This window comes from Vanessa cardui, chromosome 18 (assembly GCF_905220365.1).
Source record: "Vanessa cardui chromosome 18, ilVanCard2.1, whole genome shotgun sequence".
NCBI lineage: Eukaryota > Metazoa > Arthropoda > Insecta > Lepidoptera > Nymphalidae > Vanessa > Vanessa cardui.
In genome coordinates, this window is record NC_061140.1 from 4,482,178 (window position 1) to 4,507,781 (window position 25,604).

Sequence of the window (25,604 nt, forward strand, 5' to 3'; positions counted from 1 at the left end):
TGGCAAAACGATACTTAAATTTCAAATGACAGAATCATGAACTAAGTAAGTATATCATCAGCAGAGTGGCTTTACAGTATTGTGTATATCTTCATATCTGTAAATCCTCCGCACGTGAATTAGTAAACTGAACTTCTAAACAGTTTAACGGATTTCGATAAATTGTTTTATGTGTACTTGAGAGTTCGTAGTTAGTTAGATAGTGAAGTAAATATTAATCTTATTTTACCCAAACGTAGTTAATTGTATATAATTTTATTTTTTCGTGCGTTTCCCGTATTCAATACCGTTAACACTACTGAACGTATCGGTATGAGACTATGAACAATCGACTCAGAATAGTCCGTCGATATCTATAGGCAAAATTTATACTCTAGAGCTTATAGGGTATACATTTATAGAATTCTTTGATTATTCCCTCTTTATTAGCATTTTTTTTAGTGTGCGCTCTAGCAAAGGGCAATAGCCCGATGGATATTAAATTCAGAAGTTGTACTTAAAGAAATATTATTTTCCTCGAAGTTATCAGAGTACGAGCCTAAGGCTTATGGTTTTTTTTTCAAAAATCTTTGCATTATTTCCTATTGATTACACCAGCAGGTTAGAAATGTCTTAAATAAGTATATTTTTAAGATTTTGATTGTAAAAACTTTCAAATTTTTAAAATGCTACTTTTAACATTAGTCTTTATATAAATATCTTATATTCAATATAATTTCAACAGTTACTAGTAAGTGTTATACTGATTTAAAATATCGAAGAGGTTTTGCCTGCTTGAAACTATTCGCTAGTCTGTTGCTAGTAGTAGGTATATTTTATTTAATGTTATGGGTCTAGTAACTAGGCGACATTAACTAACTTTTTTTATATAAATATATAAATAATAGCAAAGACAATGATGAAGATATACTTAATAACTCATATACAAGGAATCCATGTGTGGAAATAAACATTTTCAATTTATTTAAAACTGTAACTATATTTTTTTGAAATATAATTTTTTTTTTTTTTTATAAAATGACTTAAAGTATGTATTGTAAATAGACTTAAATATACAAATACTATATTGCTCTACCATTTGTTTGCTACATAATACAATAGTATACAGTTGTACATCAATAAGAGTGAAAAGTATGTAATATAATGTAAGAAACTATAATCCCAGCTTATAATAGTGAAACCTGTTGTAATACTCAACAAGTTGAAAGATATCCGTTTCATTCCATTTATTCGGATGTGGGTAGGCATTACGTTATAATTATTAGGGATTTCGGGATTTTCCAGCGGTTGATTCGTCATTAATTGTGAAAACATATAGCTCAAACATAGTATTGATTTCTTTGCAATCCACTATTGATTTTGCTGCCAAGTCACGTTCTGGGTGGAGTAGGTTGTGCCTAGATTTTTAGGTAGATTTTGCGAGTGGGCGAAGTAACTTCAATGGTTTTTTTATCGTCCATGGAGTAATAAAGTTAATCCAGGTTCTGTGTAGTGCAATATCGAGCGGGGGTCGATCGACCGGGGCGCGGGGAGGAGGCTCGGGCGGCGGCGGCCACCTGTTCGCCGCGCGGCGCGCCCGCACCCCCGTCCCGCTCGGGCCCCGCGCCGGCGCCCGCCACCCCGGGCCCGGCTGCGCGCGCGAGCCCTTCCCTCCACTCATTCGTTTCGCGACGCGTCGTCTCGCCGGCCGGCTTCCGCCTCATTCGACCGGGCTCATTCGCATCGCGTCCGCTTGCCGTATCGCTCGATAGTTCATTCCACCACACATTAAACATGACGGAAAGCACAGAAACCCCTGCTGCCGCTGCGCCTGAAAAGACCCCGACTGAAAATGGCACAACTGAAACCCCTCCTGAGGAAACGCCTGAGAAGGCCACCGAGGAGAAAGAAAAGGAGACTCCACCGCCAAAGGAGATGCGAGCAGTCGTTCTCACTGGCTTCGGTGGTCTGAAAACTGTTAAGATTTTGAAGAAACCCGAACCTACTGTCGCTGAAGGAGAGGTCCTCATTCGCGTTAAGGCATGGTAAGTCAATTTAAACATTAACAACGATTTTTAAATTCTTATTACCTACTACCTCAAACGGGGCGTGTATCTGTATTTTCTGATTCAAATATTAAGATTTTACTATTTACTTTTTACAATGACGGAGGTAGATTTTGTCTCAACCGGCAAATTACTGTCAACTTTTTTTCGTTGAACCGGTATCGATTGTTTCAATAATTCCAGTAAACGATTAACATTCGATATGACGTTTAATGAGATATTATGTATCAAACTCGGAGCAGTGATACAGTTTCACGGGCGGTGACTCGTACCCACTTACCCAGTGCCTCGCACTGGCTGCACTGTACTATCGGATCCCGTTCGCTGCGTCTCGCCTGCTTCATTAACATCTGCCTCGCCGTGTTGCACGGCTTATGTACCCGATTGGAAATTCTGCACGCACACTTGCATCCTTTGCCTGCCGGCGGGTGACGCGCCCGCGCCCTAAGCGAATTTACACTCTAACGACCAGCCCGGAGACGATGCACGCTTAAAATTCATGTCAATTTTTATAAAGAAAATGATTTTGATTATCACCATCTGCAAATGCAATCAAACAAAATCTTACACGTAAAACAAGGACGTTACGTTATTACCAGTAAATAACGTTAATGTCAAATGAAACTGTAAAGTGAGTTCATGCGAAAGGGAATTTAAATAACTGATATTGTTCTTTGTTTGAATTTATCGCTCCAGTGCTTCAGATAATGCATCGAGGCAGTCTCGCCGACAGGCTACTTAAGAGTCATAAGTTATCTGCCACTTTTCTCGTTAATATAAACTGCTGTAACAGCCTTAACAAAGTGAATACTTCACTTTTAAGAAACAATTTGTCGCGCTATTTTTAACTTAAATTGGTTACATAGTACTGCTCTTATATATCTCCCCCTTTTCATACGAACTTGATGCGTTGAAGTCTAATAGAAGATAAATAGACAGATTCTAAGTTTAAAATAAGTATATTTGCAACTTTATCCTTATGGTATATTATCTTTTGAAGGGAGGTAAGGTTAAGGGAGTGAGAATATGTAGGTGTGAGGTGCTAAGCAAGCTCAGTGCATCCCCGCTGTCTCTAAATATAGCTCGCTTATCGCCGACTTACTATGTAAATGACCGCGACATACTCTGGACCAGCTGCCGCGAAAATATAAATTGAACTCACGTCGTTTTCAACCGGAACTGTTTGAATAATTATCACCAAATCACTTAATCTACCAAATGTTCTTTTGATTCTAAAATTTTAACTTATCCTAGATGTCTGACACAGAGATGAACACATACCGACGGAATTGAATGTACCGGGTGAATATTTTTAAATGAGTATATTTCCACGATTGTTACTCTCTGCACGTTATAAGATTAAGGAGGGATATGTTTAGTTTCAAAGATCGTCTTTAAATCTAAATACAGCGCAGTTCAAGGATAAACGAGCCCTGTTTGAAAATATAACATAAACAAAACAACTAACCACATACCTCGAAGACTGTTGCCCTACAATTACAGAGAGTTACGTAAAAAAGGTATTATTTAACGAAAAGAAAAAACTCATGCATAGATAATCAAAAGTATGCCTTTAAAATGTTACTGAAAAACATTTATGTAGGTACTTTTAAAAGTGAAATATCAACAACATGAAACAACCGTCACACTAACAGTTTTTTTTATTAATAAGATAGATTCGTTGCTTTATAAAGTATAAAGAGTTCCTTGTTTAATAGCGCTATTAATTTAATGACATAATATACTATTATAAAATGAAATCCAAACCCATAACAGAGTACAGGATAGGCGGGGACGCTTTAAAGCCGCCGCTCTTCTTAATATGTTTTTAGAAGGCATCAAGAGAGGATTGGACAGATGAATAACACACCATTATATTCAATTAGGTCAAGTCAGTGTCGGAAACGTCTTCCGAGAACAGTCTCATGTACACACGCCCAGAGATGCTTTCTTTTTTTCTGAGAGTTCTGTAAACATAAGAATGATATGATATTAATTGCTTTTTCGTATTCAACTATGAATCTGTACATATTTTAACTCGCAGTGTTATGTGAGATGGGAGCATATTAAAAGGGTATTTTTATTGATTGATTACGTGATATTTTTTATATAGAATAATTCCATTGGACTGTCATCAGCGTTAGTCTTGTAACAACGAAAGTACGTGTTAATTGCTCACATCCTCTCCTTTGTTGGTGTATGAATTTAATTCCTAAAAATAACATCTGCCCATCGTGAGCGAGGGCTGGCCTCCATGGTATAAAGTGCAGTATTGTGCATTTTAATAGGCTACGAAGCCACATAAGATGGGAGAGATGAATTTGTTTATTACCCTCTTCCTTATTGAGAGCGTCTGTACAAGATAGCTCTCATCCTATGAGTCACTAGAAAGTAATGTTCTTGAACTAACTCGATTCGTATAACTTGCTAAGTTCTGCGACTATCGTTGAGTGGGTGGACTTGCTTCTGCAATTCAACGGTGGTTTACTCGTTTCTTGAAAGTCCTAAGGATCAGATGTTTCAATTTCTTGCAATCGAAAATATTTTAAGCATAATAAGTTTACTTGTACTTACTCTTACTTTCAAAATGTAAAACTGCGCCGGTTGTAGTTGTATTTAATTATTAGGAATGCTCGATCTAGGTATAAGTTGTGTATGTAATCGATTTGGTGCTAGAATTTATCTTTAGACCTAAAACTACATATATCTATCGCTCTACGAAGTACGCTGTCTCTCTGAAGTTCTGATATTTACGGTATTTCTATTCACGTAATGGCTTTATAACAATGGTTTACATATTTGCAATCATATAATTTGCAAAAAAATTGTAGTGATCGTAAAGGGTGACTACAGGCCGTGCGTCACGAACTTATTTTTGATGCGTATGTTTTCTACTTGCACTGATGAGTCAGTTAAGTTAGTTATCGATATTGACTCATTTACAAACAAAAGCAATTTCAATGCTTCATATTTGCAAGATTTTCTGTTGATATTATAGATAAGAGTGTAATAAATATGTAGTTCATTTGTGTAACAAAAAACATTTATATTTTTTCTCAGTTTATGTTACTCTTAACTTCAATCCTTTTAAACGATTTTGTATTCATACTTTCATGGCATGCTATTTGTGACATGGACATTATGAAATAGACATTTGGTCGAGGACATGTGGTGAGACTATAAATCCCTTGATCGTATAGCAGATGCTGGTGGCGCAGTCGCGCCGGTCTGGCTGTCGTTCGCCGTAGGTACATTGTTCGTGAAGTCAATGAACTTACGAAAAAGCTTCATCGCTTATTGTGCCCATAATCGAATCAGCTCGCTTCTTATGGTAGTATAGGTACATGTCGTATTCTCTAAGTCTTTTTAAATTCCTGAATTTTGTCACATATAGAATTTATGACCGAATTCGGTCATAATAGTATCAAATCAAATCTACTAGGTTGATTAAGATTTCGTAGAAATTCCCTCAATAATGTGGTGATCGCTAAAATATACATTTTAATAAGTAATCCGAATCGCGTTCACCACGTTGCTATCATTATCATAATATGTCGGTGGTATTGAAGGTTATTCTATCGTTTCATATTATGTTCTATAATTGCCAGCCATCAATTTATATAGTGCTAAGTAAATTGAATTGGAAAATCCCGTGACTCGATGTTCGTATGAAAAAGGGGTGTGGTTGCATTGCGTCGGGGAGAGAGGGCGCGCGGCGGCGGTGGTGGCGGTGGCGGTGCGTCAGGGGATGAGGGTTCCGAGTGCTTCTGTAATGTCTGGCGAGGGCGGGGGCGCGGGGGTGGGAGCGGGACGCGGGCGGAGGCCATGAGCAGATCAATACGACGCGTCCCCGGTCCCCGTACCTCGCAACCAATCTCCGCAGGTCCTACGTCTTTCGACGCCGAAGCTTATTTTTTTTTATAGCACCCGTTAAGCATACCTACTCTTCTACGATTATATAGAACCATGTGTTGGAAATATTTTTTTCTCTGTCTAGAGGATTTATCTAAAGTTTTCATTTTATTAAAATAACGAAATACGTATTTGTAACCGCAATTTCTTAAATGGTTAAATTGCGCAATGTCGTCTGCAGATTTAAAATAATATTTCAACATTCTCTTTTGACGATTTAAAAAAAAAAAGAATGTCTCCGGTTTAAAAATAAAGCATAACACAATTTACATCTTAATCCAACAACGAGGATTGATTACGAATCAATAAATTATTTTGCAAACAAAATCCCATTCAGTGAAATATATGTTAGCATCTCTTTAATGCATAGTTTTATTGCTGCGAAGTCAACTCGAGCGGAGACAAGCAATTTATCATCGGATCAGAGATACCTACCCACGGTCTTTCTCTAGAATCATTTTCATGATCCATTAAATTTAACTGTACAACAATAATAAATAAAATTATTTTACAGAACGCACAATGCCGCACAATACATATTAAAACCTCTTTCTTACTAAAACTTTTGTATAATTAATTTGTTGTCTATAAGAATCAACATATGAATAAAAAAATAAAGGAAATAAAAATGTTCATGTTAAAGAAAGCATTTGAGCGTTATTTTAAAATTCATAGTGTTTATGATTCCTGTCACAAATTTTGCAGTTCCTCTAATGCAATTAATGTTTTATCACCATATCTTGCCACGTGCCGATGAAAGCTCAATCGCTTTGTTCAAGGTTAGGGTAGTATCGGGGTGAATAATTGTCCGACTCTTTTATGTCATCTTTAAGTTTATTTGATACGCCCCAGGCTACGTTTTTATCGCGCACCCTAAATTATCAGCAAAAAATTTGCACAGAACTTGTTCGGTAGCATCGACTATAGCGATACGATTGCAACAAGTAAAAAACCGTCGTGCCTTTTTTGGCAGTCTGGTAAAAGTAAATGTAATGCACAGTAAGTCATCTTATAATGTAGTAGGTATGCTTAAATCTTTTGTTCTTAAAGCGAGTTGTTTCAAAGGTATGCTGCTTTAATACGTGTTTAGAGAATAAATTCCGGTAGTGGCTGTGGGTCTATATTTAGGCAGAAGTAAAAGCACCCTCTAACACGAGTGACAAAATTACACTCGCCCTACGGTTTTGGGTCGCGAACCTTTTTTGTCTCTTGACATTTGGGACGGTCAGTGTTATGATATTCCGTTTATAACTTAAACAGGCGTCATGTTGGGTGTAGATGCCCTTTTTTACCCGCATGGTTACCAATGAGGGTCGATTGAATGTGGGTTATTTAAATAAAAATATTAAAGCGTTTAAGTGGCTTAAAGTTGGATATAATCCTGTTTAATGAAGTACAGCTGTGCCTGTTTATTAATTTATTTGTCTTTCATAGTTCAAAGACTAACATTGTAAGTATAATATGTCGAAAATTGGCTGCTATAATTCACACGATCTTAAGGTTTTTATACAATTGCATATTCATAAAATGTCTTTATAAATTGTTATATTGAACTCATTATGGAATTATCATTAAATCGTTCAAAAGAAAGCGATTCCAAAGATTATGACTCGTAAAACAGTTCCAAGAAGATTGATAAGATTTTGGAATGCTAGGAATGGCAGTAAGTATCGATAGTATTGTTTGTGAAGTCATCCGATTGTACAAACAGAGATAATAATTTTAATCTTTCTCTGTCTTCAACGTGTTAACACCTTTTGAGTAAGTTAGCATGTTAAGTTTCTATTTCGATATAGAGTAATGAAGAGATGGATAATTCATTTGATTTGATTGTGATCATAGGTTGAAGTTATTCGAGAAATTAATTTAATATTTTAATTTAGATTAATTATTATTTATTTTTGCTAGAAGAGTTTTATCTAATCAATATATCATACAAGGAGTAAAGATAACAATACTGTATAATATACATTAATCGAAGAACATAATATCAAATACGTATATTAGGGTTTCACAAACATACCATAGAGTGGATCGTAAAAGGTGTATAAGGTCAAGGACATAAGCATATAAATTATTAAAATTTTAATCAACTGAACTGAATATGGGGAAAAAAAAGCCTAAAATTGAAATAAGAGGAGACGTAAGATGTAACGTAACTTTATATCAAATATACTGGTTACTTGAACCTTCGAGAACGGGCGGTTATTATCAGAGTACCACTGTTGCTTTTGAAAGCGATAATTGCTTGATTATCAATTGAGTTCTTGTCTGTTTTATATCCGCTATTAAATGTTCAAATGTTTCTGTTCATTGTTTGGTTCTATTTAAAATATTTCGCCTTGCTCTATCGATTCTTGATGTAAAATAAATATTTAGAATGACGTTGAATGAATTGTCGTTGGCTGAATAAGGATGTTTTTATGTTAAATTTATGCTTGTTTGACCACCCCAAACCTGTGTCCACCCAGCTGTAGAATGAAGACTCATTTCCTGAGAGGTCAATAATTAATGATGTCGCCGTTTCTCATTATGTCATTGTTGTATGGAATGGAAAAAAGTTATATGCTAATTTTATATTCCAACTTTTTAAAGTATTTTTTTTAATTATATGTTATAATAAATGTGAAATTGATAAACCATAATATATACATTTTAGTTGCTTACTAGTAGTTTTATCTGAAATATTTGTAACGAAACAAACAGGGTTTTTAAAAACACGGTAAGAAATTTCTATAAATCAATAATGATGGAAAATAATAACTATATTTTACGTGAAAAGAAAATCTTGTTGAAAATATCTAAAATTTTATTATATTTTTTTAAGTATTGCGTTGAATAATTCCGTTTTAAGGACACCGTCGATTTTGTAACAATTTATTTCGCAAATCAGTCTTGAAATTTTGACAAGCGACTTACAGCGATACGCTTTATTGATACATGTATCCTATAAACTATACAATTATTATGTCATATATATCACATTTTGACACTTGACGTTCGTGTTATGTGAGTGAGTGATGAGTTTCGACTTTCTTCTCAAAGAATGCCTTCACAGCTCCTACTAAATATATCTCATTACAAATCACAGAGGCGTCTGGCAGGTCATTTAAAATAAATAATACATACAATAACACGTGGCTAGTGTCTAGTCGTGGATCGGAAGCAATGGTCACGTGTGAGTGACGCATTGTTCAACAGCACCGCTAGCCGGATGCATGAGACCAGCTAGCTTCCGATCTCCGAAAAGGTACCCGAAGGATTAACAGGATTTACGACGAGCTGTATTTAATATTCAAGGTACTTCTTATGAACGAATATTAATAATTATTTTGAAAAACGTTTTCAAGTATTCTCGTTATATTACCAAAATAGCATTATTAATTGATCAGATAAACATTTACATTGATAATAATCAATTTTAAATGATAAAGTAAATAAATTATAGTATGCTAGGATAAATGTTAATAAACATTAAAATTATTGATATAAAGTCTTAGCTATCGTGCAAAACATTTTGCCTTCCATTGTCATATTTAGGCTAATAGAAGGTAGTTCACAAAATCAATGTAAATTGTACAAAAATTACTATTATTTTTGGAGTTTCCTATATAACAAAAAACGCAATCGCGTGCATTTTATACTTTGTTTAGACGTAATTATTCTAAAGTCAAATCTATAGTTATATTTCATTTGAAAATAAAAGCTTTCTGGGACAGTTTAATCGTACGATCATGTTAAAAAGTAGCTCAACTTTTATCGTTGGGCCGTAATTGTTGTATATATATTAATGTACCCTAAATACCTTTGTAGACGGATAAAAGCATGAGGTTTTAAGTCACGCTATTTACTTTTGTAGACTTATTAACACAATTCATATGATCACGCGATGTATGTTGCCCGAATTCCATATATTTACATCAATAGCACTTAGCTAGAAAATAATTGAAATATAAAACAAAATTTACAATCAATTATTAATATCGAAGCTATTTTTAGCATAGTATAATAGTTATATAATCTTAATTACAAAGTTCTTGAAAAATTAAATATCTAAACGTTAGGTATATAAATCACGCGTCAGGATATTATAACTTATTAACAGAATATAAAATACCGATAATTGAAGCCGCAGTTTCCTGTGCCTATTCATAATACGATCGTAATACAGCGTAGGTTAGTTCGCTAACTCGTCAGCAGCCAACACATACCTACAGAATACAAATGAATCAGAAAGCACGCGAATGAGGAAATTCCATTCGGTGCGGTTGTACGTACTAGCAGCACGTGAAGCAAATCGTGCTATTTTTATTCACAAATCACAATATTGTTCAACTATTGTCCTTTCTGTGAGTAATATGATAAGCATTTCAAATGTTACATATTAAACATATAAATCAATGAAATATGGCATGCGATACACGCTGACAGCATTGCATTTACGAATAAGGCAGATAATATGAACATACAAAGAGCAGTCTTATTCAGCAGGCTTGATGTCTTCTATGAATGAGTAAATCAATAGGCACTCTTAATCAAAGCGGTTATGACTGCGAGGGGAAGTTATTTTACAAGAGACATTTTTAGCTTGTCTATTTCAATTTGATATCTAAATTGGATCCAATTAGTCGGATTACTGAGCACTGACTCAGGGATTCGCAGGGATTATTGTTCATGTGGTTGTCTTCATTGTACACTTTTACATACCTGTTAAATTGAATCAGAGTATTTATTTCCGAGTTTTTTTCTAGAATTTTTTACGAACTGTTAGGTGAGCTGATTATCAAGATTGGATTTATTGTCCAGCCGTCAATGCGATGTAGATAGTTTCAGTACTTTCCCGAGTATAAGCAGTAACCACGTTTACAACATGAAATATAAACGCCGAACGGAAGCATAATTTGAAATATATTATGGTGGGCATACGTTGCATTACAATAGCGCTTATAGGCTATTTAATATGTGTTTGACTAGATATTAAAGCCGCAATTTCATCTGCAGTTAGAGCCGATGCTTTGGTGTATAGAACTCTTTTCCACATACAAATTTTCTGTATATTATAATTAAGTCCTTTTATTATTGTTTTGCTGAAGTAAGTATATTAGAGCGTGCGTTACATAATTCTCTATTTGTTTTAGTCTTATCACTTTAAAATCAAACAAAAGTTATGCGTGAGTGACAAAACGGTTTCAGGGTGAATTTTATTAAAAAAAATTCGATTAACAGAGTTCGTTGGCTTTAACTTTCGGTCACATTAGTTTAATGTTGTAGATTGCGTGAGTCTAATACTTAGGCTAAATAGTAGGTATTATAGGCACCCTGGCGCGTCGCCGTCGCGACGCCCGTCGCCGCTGGGTCGCGCCTAGCCGACGGCGTTCAACCCTGATGCAATTTTAAATTACCCCGAACTCTAGGGTATTTCCATTCATTCATTCATTCGTTTCAAATTAATATCGAAACGTATACGACGAGGGAGTTGCAGTGCGAACTTAAGAATAATTTATTCATCATTATTCGTCGTGTATCATTCGGCGTTGCTTAATAAACCGGAAAGTTATTTGAATTGCGTGAATAGAAATTCTACATAATGCACTTACCGCATTATCGCTTTACTAGGGTTGTAATCGGTTTATTGTAAATACCATCAGTGGTTTTTCTAAAGACGTTATGTTTCGTTATATTGGATTAGAGAATGTAGTAGATGATTTTTATTTTTTAGGGAACTATAGACAATTTCTACTAAAAATATGCTAATAGTTTTAGGCAAATTTTTACTGGCTGTACCTACGATAATTTCTATTAAAAATTTGAGACACGCAACAACGAATAACAAAAATATTTTGTAAAAATAAATACAATCTACCGAAGTATACTTCCTATTGAAAAAGGGCTTAAAATGTTTAATGGTTAAACGAAACTAATCTTTTTACCTGCGCATATTACGATCTATTGATGTAAAAGGAAGCCATACAAATTGTTGAATAAACGGTCAGGTAGCGTGCGTGGAAATTTCAATGCGAGTAAACGAGTGCCAGAGATTATCTGAGCTTAGCATTCCGACTCACGGCGTTTGTGTCCCACCAATGATCATTGATTATATAGGGTCAATTTTTCTTTTTTAACAAAACTATGGTTGTACAGAACCGATCATTTGGATAGTAAAATGAATGCGGGCAAAAAAAAACACAATATCAGCAATTGCATTGACAGTACTTAGTAGACACGGTTCCGAGTCCAACACGAACGTAATTACTTACAATTATTTAGGGCTCACATTAATAATATTGTAGAGTCAGCCCGTGAAGGGGACCGCTCCCTGAACTACATCGAGCGGTGGCGTCCGTCCCCTCAAATGAATCAGGCAAATAACAAAACAGTGTAAACAATGAACCCGGCGCAAACTGTGATTCATTCACTTCGGCTAAAGGTCATTTTAATAGGAAGATACAATTTTTGTAGCAAGCTTGAGTCACGTTCATTCATTCGTTCAATAAAGAATAGTGGGGGGTGCCTTCATCCTGTATAATACGTTCTATCGACAATAATTATATGAATTAGATACGTACATCTAAAAGCTTCTATCTTAGATATAACTACTTCTAATAATAAGATTATAACAGAGTCGAGAAAAATAAAGATATTAAAAATATTTTTAATACGATTTCATTAAAAAATAAGGTAAAACCGTACGTACGTAAACCGTTTTTATGGAATGGTGAAAACAATACATTATTATAATACAACAAAATATTAGTAACAGCGATAGTGGGTCATTTTCTGTTTATTATTGAAGGGTTTCAATGTATATCTTCACTAGATTTTACAAACTAATACCTACCCCGTATGTGTATATAACAGTAAGCACTTATTAACTCAGTACAATACGGATCAGTGGTTTGGAAATTGTGTACATCCAAACAGCCTATTCCATTAAGAAGGAATAAAGATCTTCCACCATTAGGTACCTTACCCCGCCCATACATTTGCTCTTAGCAAGTCTGCACTACATATAATATAACCCTATCCTACTTCATATATTCATTTTAGTTTAACTTCCAAAGATCCATATTAAATATCATAGATTTTTCAAGCTTTCGACCAATGATATCTCGTCATTTCGATGTAAATGGTTTGTTGTCTATTGACATATAAAAACTTTCTATTGAAGATCCTCATTTTAGTAGTCTATTAAAACATAAAAAATCTTTGATTTTGAATAACTTCCACTTAAGATCTTGAAGAAATATGGTAACTAAGTACCTAATAATAGAAATGTAATAGGTAGTAAAATATTTATAGCACTATCAAATTTTCATTTAGTTTTCTAAACACGCGAGACCACCCAACGTGAATCCGGTTATAATTCTACAGCGTGAGTTATTGGCATTTACTTCTATACGCTAAAAACTTAGGTTTTCATAGAGTCAGAATGTTAGTACACATAATGTAAAGTTGAGTAATGTCAGTATTCTGCGTTATTCACTTATCAATTCCAGCTTATATACTGTATAACACAGTGGCTAGTAAATATGGCAATACGAGTAAACAATAACTGACGTCATAGCCATTGTGTATAATATGATTAAGAATGCATTATTTCGATACCTTTGTCTGGTTAGGGCTGTTTTATATCACGCCAAAAATGTTTAACATAACAAGGTGGAATATTAGTTTGTTTTAGTAATAAAACACTTGTATGATTAATATGTTTGATTTTGATGAAATAATTTCGAATCGATTCAGCACTCGCCAACCCTAGTGGGAGGTGGGAGACAATCGCAAATATCGATTACTTCGACCGACGGCCGCGGTTTATAACACCAAGCACGTACCAACCGTACAACAATTACATGTATTTGCGTTACTACGCATACAGACCCAATCAACGTGAATCACCCACAAGGTAACATTATTACTTTTAAAATACCCGCACGTCCGTTTTCGAGTCAATAAAGGTCGGATGAGTATACAAATTAGGTGTTACTTCCTCTAAAGAATGCAGATTGTTTTATAAACAAAATTTTAAACTTGTTGTACGTATTTGTACACTATAATGCAATATCAATCCATTCCATATGTAAAACGATTATGATTTTGTTGCACTTTAAGCTTTAGCTTGAAGACTACGAATGGCAGGCATTATTGTATTTTTTTTGTTGTTATTTAAAAATATCGTTGCTTCATATAATTTGCAGTAATCGGCAGGTGTCGCATCACGTTTATGACTGATGATTGATACATAGACATAGGTATATTAATATTTAAATGTTGGTTTCTTTATTCCGGTCGTGTTCTGGCGCATAATAACAAATGGCTACCGCATTCCTTTGCCTCACTACATTAATTAGGTACTCCGTTTTATTAAATGGTAACGAGATCCATATCATGAACTGCGTGATGATATGTATTAAAATATCAAGTCTTTTAGAGTTGACAATATTTTTTTCTTAAAACTTAAATAAGGGTATTCATTTATACATCGCAAATAGAACAAATAATTTAATTAATGGTACCTTTTCTTTTGTTTCAGCGGTTTGAACTTCCAGGATCTGATCGTGCGACAGGGTGCTATTGATTCACCACCAAAAACACCTTTTATCCTTGGCTTCGAATGCGCCGGAGAAATCGAGCAGATCGGAGAAGGCGTTACTAACTTTAAGGTAAATTGTTAATTTGAGTATTTATGTGCAGTATAACCAGTGTAAATTGAATTGTAGTCAAGTTTTATTTGAAATAATAACGATATAACGTAACTTATATATTTTAAAAAGAGGATAAATACCTTGTCAAAATATGTGTTATCTGATTTATAGACTAGAGAAAATAAAGTAGAATTTTCGATAAACAAATTGAGTCGAACTTACCTACGATAGTAATACATTTATAAAATTTAATAGATCAACATTAATCTAACCAAGTTATATGGCTCGGGTTTTTGTATTAAAATATTGGATCAAGAGTTCGTCTATTGACCTGTCTGCTTTGATTGAGAAGTCCCGCCCATGTCGGCTATTTTTTATCAAACACCAAAACCTGTCACGCACACGACTTACTACGAAGGTGTAAGGAGGTTACATTGTTTAAAACGTTATATTAAGAATATTCGTAATAATAATCGGAGTTCAATCATAGGTATAAACTATAATGATTCTAAATTATAGCTCTTAAGAACATGTTCCATTTACAATCTTGTACAAGATTTTTAGCTTTGCCTTAAAAATATTACTCACGTTAGTACATCCACGACTGTGCAACAAAGTGGTATAATAATATTTAAGCCTAATGAATAGAACGCCTTTGTCAGATTTTAGAGACGATGAGAGGGATACCTACCTATTTAACTGATTTTACTTTCAATGTACCTTCATACCTTCTATCTCTTGACTAAATTAGTTACTTAATGCTCATTTAAAATGGTTACAAGATGATAAGAATTGCGCTAAAGGTCGAATTTCACTTAAGATTATCGCCACAGTCAATTACTAATAATTAAAAGTAAATTAGCAGAGCATTGACCTCATTTCTTTATATGTTGGAAGGATGCTATACTTCAAGTTAATGATACTATTAAATTGACTAACGTTTGTAATAATCAAGTAGGCAAGTCTGTATGATTCAACGTGAATACGATAAATAATATAAATGCCGACGCGTAAATAATACCGGTTTGAATTAAAGTTCGTCTGTTTGTGAAGTTATTAAAAAATATATTGCTTTACTTTATTATTATTAAGTCATTCCATTTTTCTTAGGTCGGAGACCAGGTCGTCGCTTTACCCGAGTACAAAGCCTGGGCTGAGTTGGTGACTGTACCCGCTCAATATGTATACGCTCTACCCGAGGGTATGTCTGCATTGGATGCGGTGGCAATTACCACCAACTACGTGGTGGCTTACCTCCTGCTCTTCGAGATGGCCAACCTGACGCCTGACAAAAGCCTCCTCGTTCACTCCGCTGGCGGTGGTGTGGTAAATATATTTTTCTATAAGTTTTATTATAAGATCTCACATACAAAATTTATATTTTATAATTGATTGATATGAAGAGTAAAAGATGTAAATAATATACAATACGAATATATGGATATGTACATTTTTAGGTAAAAACCGGTCCTGTGAATGTTTAACTTGTAAACTAGTTTGAAAATTACGATAATTAGGTTCGAACGAGATTAAAATCTCGTTATTATGTTAAAAAAATAATTTAAAGCTAACGGGCAGTAGAGGAAAATTCCTAGTAAAATACTACTTTTAAATATAATTACTTCTATTGAGGGAACGCTGAACAAATCAGATTTTCTATCCTGGAAGCCTGCAGCATATTGCAATGAGGCCGGGACGGTCGGCTTACTGCTATTACTTAAGTTTCAATTACGCCAACTAGATAGGATTGCAAAATACGAATGAAGCCTTTGAAGCACGATTCGACGACCCGCGATTGTCTGTCATTATTTCGCTTTTTATATAAATGGCCGACAGTTTTCGTTTTTTTTTTTAAATTGTTATTCCAGCGATGATTATATTGTTTTGTTGTTTTTATAGTAGCTATTATATTTTGACACAAATTTTGAACAGTAAGATTTAAGTAAATTCTTATTTATTTCTTACCGTTACTCCTGTAAGCGGAATATTTTAATACACTTTAAATGTTGGTTCTATCAACAAACAACTAAATACAAAACGGAAAACGTTAAAATATAAATCAGTCGAGGATAATAAATACGAACCAATGTACTCGCTTGAAATTATTTGTACTTTATTAAATAAGTGAAAAATAAAATTTCTTCGGAACTGACATGCGCAAATAAATGAAGTTTGCTAAAAATAAATCTGTAGCATTGACCCTGGGAAGTGCTGTTTAATATCTACGTATTGGCTTATAAACCGCAAGTGTATGAGAAAATGAGCTTAGTAACTGAGCAAAAACAATGTAGATTGTCTAATTGCGTTGAATTGGGTGAGAAAAATCCTAGTGTGCTCTGGAATGTTCTCGCTTCCGACGTTACGTCATTCATTACCCTGAAGTCAATGAACTGCAATTTAAATTGACATTTAAGTAGGTATATTACCTAATCATCAATTTTTTTTAGGTAATATCATGAAAAATAAATTGTGTTATTTTGGAAACATACAATAATAATTAGTTTAAAAAATAATTATAAGATAAATGTTTAATATTACCTAAATAATATTTGAACGATTTTGAATAACTTCCCTTGTAACTTGGTTTTCGAATAATCAAAACAAATGAAAATATATACTAAGATTAAAAATTCAATGGTCGTATATTTTATTACGTATAGATTATACAATGGCTAAGATGTATTTGTATAATACTGTTGGTAAAAGTATCTTTTGGTATGTAATTAGAAAATATAAGCAAACGCTAAATGTGTATTACCGTCACAGGGTCAAGCTGTGGCTCAACTGGCGAAGACTGTGGAAAATGTAACAGTTTTCGGCGTGTGCTCCAAAAGCAAGCACGAGGCTTTGAAAGCTAACAATAACAACATTGATCATCTGCTCGAGAGGGGCAGCGACTACACCAGTGAAGTTAGGAAGTATGTATATCTATATAAATTTTACGTATACCTTATAAATCAATTTTAGCAGTCGTGTACCTGCATATAGGTTCCTATTTTGACTTGGGTAAGTAAGATATCTATAAAAGACGCATTACACATTAAAATTTAACATGAAAAAGACAGCATAGCATTTGACCGTCATTCAAATAATTTCGGTGCATAAATAATAAGTATTAATTTATTTAATTAAATAACCTTGTTCCAAACAAGATAAATCTTCAACATCTGAGGTTAAGTATTAATCATATTTTGTCAGCAGTAACGAAAGTTGCACTCAGTTATTTTATTTTTGATTTCTTAATTTAGATCGTGTCGTTTGAAAAAAGGAATGTGTTCATAAAATGAAATGTTTTCGTAATGTAGGGTACATTAACAAAAAAAATCGTTCGAGGTTTAGGATGAAAGGAATGAGTGCTTTCAATATAAAAAAGGTTCTAATAATAATTTTTACTATTGTGATAAATAAATTGTTGTGTATCTAAACTTGATGTATATGTATATTGTATTTAATTAACAATTTTAAATTATTTTAGATTATTCTACAAATTTTAGGAATTTAACGAATTATATTTTTTTAGCTTTCAATATAATTTATATGTATTTTATTCTGATGTAATCATGAAAAAAATTAAGTGTGGAATTTTAGTTCATTACATTCCTTACAGTAATTAACTAATTGTTCTAGATCCCAAGCTTTCTTAATTGATAGTTATTAGTGTTACATATTTCTGTCCCACCCATATCGCTCGCACTTGTGTGATTAAAACAAGACCAATTTAAAGAGAGCTGCGGTATCTCTGCTTTATATCAATAAATATTAGGGTTACCCGCATAATTTTATATTTTTGTAAGAATAATAATATAATTATAAGTAGGTATCTACTTATATTTTAATAAAAAATAAAAATAAAAATATACGTTAATGGCAACACTAATAAACAAGGAATATTATTCCATACTAGATGAGTTTCTTGTTTTCTCTGAGTAAAATTTTCATTCCGAATTTAAAAGAAATTAGTCATCTTTGCAATTTGATGTATGGAATGAGAATAAATTGGTATTCATTTTTAAAAATACTACAAACAAACTTAACGTATATTCTGAACAATAAAAAATGAATAACAGATTAAGATCAACTTTTTAAAATTATCTCGATCTCGTGATGAACAATGCTATTGAATTATAAAAAAAAGTTCTCACTTTCACTCAACGATATAATTTGACACCCCTACTAAGTGGTGTATGGGAACACAGCTAGTAAAGTCAAGGTCCAATTAAGTTGGGAACAGTACGCTAATTGTTCCGTTTATAACTCGCTCCTTAAGGCAGCTGCTTCGTAACAGCAGCGCGGCATTTAATTCTCGTAAATAGACAAAGATATTTTTATATCTGTTGAGTTCTTCTCAACGTAAACAAACTGGGCCACACAATCCTAATGTAAATAAACAAAACAGTTCCTATTACTGTCTGTAAGTGAGGCCGCAGACGCCATTGTAATGTGTAGTAAAATCTATAAGAATGTAGTACTAGCAATCTATTTACAGTTCATCTTTATCGTAGCTCATAATGCATTAACCGTTTCAGACATCGATATTTCTATTGACAGTACAAGGAAGTATGTGAATATAAAAAGCCTACTTATCGTTCACGTCGGTACTATTTAAATATTAATGTTTCAAGATTTACACGATCCACTTGGGATTGTCTTTGTTTACGACTGATTTTGTGGCTTGTTACCTTGAAATACCTATTGTCAATCTGTAATATTCAAAAGAGGTTTTATATAAATAATATTATTAAGTTTTTTTCGAGTGTGGCTTTTGTTTTTTTATAATATTTTTTTTCTTTTAATAAAGACACCCCTGGCTTCAAAGACTTAAAGTGATTAAATATGTATAACTTAATGACACCAGGTACCTACTTTACAAATGTAAAAATATTAATTAAAAGGATTATATAAAGGTATGCTTTCTATATAGGATTTCACCGGACGGTGTCGACATCGTGTTGGATTGTCTCTGCGGCGAAGAATGTAACCGTGGATACTCTCTCCTCAAACCAATGGGCCGATATATCCTATATGGTAAGTTATTTTGATTTAAGAAATTGATAAAATTGATGTTATTTTAAACGGGTTTAGAGATGACACGTCCCTTATGCCGACGATCGTAGAGATAGTTCAGAGTTCCGACGCAGTTTAAGTGCTCTCCGAGGTACGACAGTGCACTGTGTAAGCCCGTCTAACTTCCAAACTGCTACTGAGACATTACTGGACCGAAATTCCCAATATTTTTTTATTATTTCCACTTGGCTTCTTTCATGAATCTGCAGTTTTGTAAGTTAGCCATTACACCGATAAGACATACAATGTATGCTTATTTATATCGTACCATCGTTCAATGTTTTAAGTAGTAATAAAGAACTTTTATTTTTATTAGTTCTATGTTTGTACGCCTGTAAAAATGATAGGCAATTTGAACTACACTGATTTGGGTCAGCCTGAAACCGATATCTGCCGCTAACGCAAGCAGTATTATAATTTGATTCGTCGTAAAACAGACAAAAATAAGAATTGACTAAGTTTTGATGTCTTCGAAAACTCATAGTCGACTTTGAAGTTTCAAATGCTTGTTGTTTATTTTTGTCTTTGTGTGTGTGAGTTGAATGCACTAAACTATTATGTATATCACAGGATCATCTAACATCGTGACCGGCGAAACTAAGAGTTTCTTCAGCGCGGCGCGTGCCGTGAGTATTTAATATATTAATAATCTCGTTTTAGCATCTCATTGTCTCTAAAATCATAATTAAGTTATCTTAAGAAATACTTTTAAAATGAAATATTTGTATTGTGAGCACAAATTATCTTTAATTAGATCAAAATAAAATTTTATTCGTAAAAATTTAAGTTAATTTATATCACAGAGATAGAAAGTTATTTGTATTTAACATTAATGTAAGATTTGAAAATATATTTCATAACATTATCATACGAAAGACCTTTCTAATAGTCAAAAAGTGTTACTCTTACTTTTTTAGTAACGGCTGCGGAAGAACTATAATTTTTTTTTTAAATCAATATTTTTTTTTTATGGTATAGGTTGGCGGACGAGCATATGGGCCACCTGATGGTAAGTGGTCACCATCACCCATAGACAATGACGCTGTGAGAAATATTAACTATTCCTTACATCGTCACTGCGCCACTAACCTTGGGAACTAAGATGTTATGTCCCTTGTGCCTGTAGTTACACTGGCTCACTCACCCTTCAAACCGGAACACAATAATACTGACTACTGTTATTTGGCGGTAGAATAACTGATGAGTGGGTGGTACCTACCCAGACGGGCTCGCACAAAGCCCTACCACCAAGAAAAATTTGCAAATATTTTTTCTTAAAAATAATATTTTCCACTCAAGCGTTATCAGCAATCTGACGAGTGTCACTTTTCAGTGGTGGCAAGTGGACAAGGTGTCTCCCATCAAGCTTTTCGACGAGAACAAGAGCCTGGCCGGGTTGAACCTGCGACACCTGCTTTTCCAGCACGGCCGCGCCGACACCGTGCGCCGCGCCGTGCAGCGCGTGTTCGCGCTGTGGACCGACGGCAAGGTCAAACCGCTGGTGGACTCCACCTGGGCGCTGGAAGACGTACGATACTTTTGCAAATTACAATACTTGCGAACTATGTCCGATTTTGCTGCAAACTGTAGTCAATGATGTTCTAGTAAACAGATATGTTATTAACGCGCAAAAAGTGAAGACTAGAAAACGTCCTAATTGGGACGTTTTCCTTTAGTCGTTTAATACGTTATAATACATCATAATTACGTTGTAATACGTTTTACGTAATTAAAACATTTAGTTGTCCCTTTTTCTTATTGTTTTTATCAAGTTATCCTTTTTACTTTTAACGAAATGTAAAAATAAACTAAAATGAACGGTCCCCGGCGCGGCAAACTTTTTTCTGTTGTTTAGTATGGGTATAACATATCTGTTTATTAGAATATCATTGGGTGTAGTAGAAATTTATTGATTTGATGACATTTTATATTAAAATACAGGTCGGTGAGGCGATGCAGAAGATGCACGACCGCAAGAACATCGGCAAGCTCGTACTTGATCCGTCATTGGAGCCGAAGCCCAAGCCCGCCACGCCAGCCAAGGGTAAGGCCGGTAAGGAGAAGAAGCCAGCCAAGGAAAGCTCCGAGGAGAAAAAGGATAAGGAGCCTAAAGAAGAGGAGAAAAAGACGGAGAACGGTGACAAGAATGGTGAGGAGGTCACTAACGGTAGCGACGAAGGTCAGTCTCGATCTATGGCCAGGCATGCGTAGTATAGCCGCTTCACATCGTACGTATATTTAAAATTATTTATTATAGAACTCAAATCATGGCAAGCTTATTCGACAGTCGGAATACATACATAGCATACAGGCAATGTTGTTAGTATTTATATTAGTCATATATAAGTATATAATATCAATAGAAAAATGATATACTTATTGTATTATTATAATATTATCTAAACAATACTGAATCATATCATATTACGTTAACCACATATATAGCTGAAGTCGCTTTGCAAAGTTTGCCAAAAATTGGGAGTTTAGAAATTTTTATTTTGGCTTTTATTTACTACGCACAGACTAAACGCACATTGATGGCTTCCAGACCGAAGCCTTGCTGTTATCTGATACTGCAGCCTTTAGACTTGCTTATGCCGTACGCTTATGATCAATGCTTTTATTATTGCTTAATTATAAAACGTCATTTGATTGTACTCAAAAACCGATTCTGGGTTGTGCATTTCGAGATATTTAAATACATTACAAAATACAAGGCAACACATTGCTCGAGTTTATATTAAAAAAAGGAATACACTCCCTGAATAATTTTAGAAAAATAGGGTTGCCGTTAATTAATTATTTAATAAGTTCAAATTGTCGTAATAAAATAAATATTAATGCAAAAGCTATACACATATATATAAAGTGTACAAATGTAGATAAAAAGAATTATTTCTCATTAAATCTCGTAAAGTAAAGCTTTGAGTACAAATAAAATTATTGGCAGAATTTCTTATCTGTTACCTTCAGTTGCTGGCACTTTACAAGTTAACGTAATTATGCCCATATGAAGATCATAATTTTCATTGATCACGGCTTTTATTTATATCATATAGAAGCATAAGTATTTCAGGTTCGAAGCACCTCAATTTACAGCGGACTTCCACTTCTGTTGGATATTAAAGATTGATTTTTAAAATGGGGAAATTATATATGGTCTTTGTGCTCTTTCTAGCTCAATCCAGAATTGTTATACTCAATATTAATTAAAGTTATATTTTTTTAAACCAAAACTAAAAACTCGTCTAAAGGCTGTTACTAAATGTACGTTTAGTCAGCTTGGTCATATGAAATCGAGATAGTCATACTACTTACATACATTCATACATAATTTACAACAATCGTGAAATATACGATATAATAATTGTATGTATTCAATCAATATATCTTATATCGTTTAATATTTTTAAATGTGTAAATACCACAAAAAGATAAATCTTTTTATTATTTACTATTTAGCATGTTAAATTCATTTCATAAAATGAGATCATAAATATGCAGCTTTGCTAATATTCTACGATTTTTCTACATTTATGAGTTACATTTACTTAAATACATCTTTTTTAATGTAAAGAAAGATGAAAGTGGAATTGTCTTTTTTAAATTTTATAATGTGTATTTGTGACCATAAGGTGAAATATTTTTGTTAATGGAGTAATTAACCAAATTCCAGAGTCCAAGGAGAAGGAGAAGGAGAAGGAATCTAGCTGAATTGTTTCGCCAAAGGACAGGACCAGACAAACCACCGCCAATTGATTATTTTAGAGTTGATGCTGCTCGTTTTGACGGCCGCCTTGTGCTTACACCGGCGTCTCACTGTGTTGCCTCATGTTTTATGTTTAATAAAATTATTCAATAAGTCTGAGTACGGCTCTGTCCGATCCTCTTTCTTCTTTATTGTTTTCATAAATGTAACAATCGGTTCGGACATTCTCGTACAATTCTTGATAAGTTTAGTTTATATAATTCTATCATCACATTCTATTCTTATATATTTTTAAATAATATTATTTAAATAGTAATGAATTTGTTATTCGACCAGCGAATTGTCAATGAATTTCGATTTTATTCCAATTTTAATTTCTAATCAGGCCTAAGTTAAGAAGTTTTCGAATTGTCGAGTCTTATAGTTTAATGTTTAAGACTTTATTTTAGGATGAGATATTTTAGTCTGCAGTTATTTTGAATGGCTATTGTATATCTAAGGTGCAGAGATGCTTAATCTTTATGTATGTTAAGCTTTAATATTTTATTAGTAAATGTTTAAAATTTGGCCCTGGAGACCCACCCCCGCCCTCGCGCCGCGGGTCGTTCACTCACTCGCCGCTCTTTGGAACTTCAAACGAATGAAACCTTGCGTGTGATATTTTGTACTAGGTATGCTAGATATTTTGCGGTATTTTATGCTGCCTATACATGACATTGATTTTTATTATTTGAGTGTAAAATACAATCGAATGTTTTATAATTATATTTTTATACTTAGAAGTTTTGTAAATTATTTTCTAGTTAAGAAAAGAAACAAAAATCAAAAGTCACTCAATCGTACCGGTCATTGTGTGTTGAACGCGATAGTCCGTTAGCTCAGACTGCAAACACCAAACCGACAAGCTTCATGAATAGAAGTGGCGGAACCATTTGTAGCCGTCGGTGATTTATTGTGAAACAACGTGATTACGACACCTATGATATAGTCATATTTTTATAAACCAAATGTCGACTATGAGATCTCTTGTTAAGTAAAAAGCTTTTTATGTATCTTTACACACAAATATCACATATCTAAACATAAATACACTTACTTAAACACAATGTATATTAGGAATAATGTTTTGATAACAATATTCACAGCATTTCTTTTCATATACCTAGCATATAATTAAAAGTACTCTTGATTTTCGTAAATTTGTAAGTAACGTTTACCGCCATATAATGTACAGTATGGTTATAACCTATAAGTGTATGTACCCAGTACTAATAAACTTTTTATCTGTATAACATATCAAGCGCATGTAAAATTTATATTCGAAAGGCTGAGGTAGTCCGGATTTACGGAATAAAACGAGGCTATATAGTTTTCAATACCTGCATATATACTTACTGCTCAATAAACTACCTGCCAGCGTTGACGCAATGTATGTTCGAATCCAAAAGCAAACAAACTCGTAGATTTTTTTATAAATGTTTACCCTTTTCGAACGTTTTTTGCACGAGCATAATTTGCGTGAGCGCGTATTTAGTGTCCGACTTAGTATCACTTAAAGTGTTTAGTGCAAGCGTAGGAACCGTTAGCCGTTGGTTGTGAGCTCGCGAGCACCAGATCAATCAGACTGCCTCCGACTCGGGAAACAGATGTGATGGTGACCATCAAATGGAGCGGCAATGCGCTGCGGCTGCGACATGTTGCTTTTCGTACGGTGGCTTGGTGCTAGTTTCGTATCGTGCGCGGATAAATCTCGCTTCAGTGTCTCGGACCAATATCTTAAAGCTATTTAGTCTTCTTACCAGTAATCTTCGTCGCTTTATGTGTCAAATATGTGCGAATTCCTTAATGTTAACATATATTATTAAATTCTTGTGTATATCGACCTGTATAATGGTTTAGATTTATCTGAATTCTCTTCTATAAGATTAACTGATGAAACTCAACAATGATTACGTGGCTGGGGTGACCGCGCCGTTTGTGATTGTGTCCAAAATTGTTGTAGGTTAGTATCGAATTTGATGCCAATATTTATTGTCGAGAAGAGCGCCAGAAATGGTGGAACTTGCGCCGCCACGCCAGCCACAGACTGGGTCGTTAACATATTACACATTTATTTTTGTAAGGGCGGGCCAGTGTGATATCTATACTATAAAATGGATAAATAAATATGTATGATCTGTAAAAATGCTTATTTGAGTCTTTTATTTAGTAACCTCTCGACAAAACCCAAAT

The 25,604-nt window shown here is 34.0% G+C and overlaps 1 protein-coding gene across 3 annotated transcripts; it reads left to right on the forward strand.

The window, feature by feature from the left end:
• Positions 1–1,636: 1,636 nt before the first annotated feature.
• Positions 1,637–25,563, forward strand: LOC124537189 (synaptic vesicle membrane protein VAT-1 homolog-like). Of its 3 annotated transcripts, none has more exons than XM_047113924.1 (9): positions 1,637–2,024; positions 14,488–14,617; positions 15,710–15,925; positions 17,366–17,517; positions 19,521–19,624; positions 20,234–20,289; positions 20,997–21,191; positions 21,605–21,891; positions 23,340–25,563. In XM_047113924.1, the coding sequence occupies exons 1-8, from the start codon at positions 1,774–1,776 to the stop codon at positions 21,872–21,874; spliced, it is 1,374 nt and encodes a 457-aa protein (XP_046969880.1). In that variant the 5' UTR covers positions 1,637–1,773; the 3' UTR covers positions 21,875–21,891; positions 23,340–25,563. The 3 variants fall into 3 exon arrangements, with proteins under 3 accessions (XP_046969880.1, XP_046969879.1, XP_046969881.1); XM_047113923.1 differs by having other exon boundaries at positions 21,605–21,842; XM_047113925.1 differs by having other exon boundaries at positions 21,605–21,812.
• Positions 25,564–25,604: the final 41 nt, after the last annotated feature.

What these genes read in the sequence shown, in the direction of transcription:
- LOC124537189 (XM_047113923.1), top strand. Translation starts at nt 1,774, where the DNA reads ATGACGGAAAGCACAGAAACCCCTGCTGCCGCTGCGCCTGAAAAGACC. An exon ending in AAGGCGTTACTAACTTTAAG is followed by an intron (nt 14,618 to 15,709) that starts GTAAATTGTTAA and finishes CATTTTTCTTAG; the next exon opens with GTCGGAGACCAGGTCGTCGC. An exon ending in CACTAACGGTAGCGACGAAG is followed by an intron (nt 21,843 to 23,339) that starts GTCAGTCTCGAT and finishes ACCAAATTCCAG; the next exon opens with AGTCCAAGGAGAAGGAGAAG.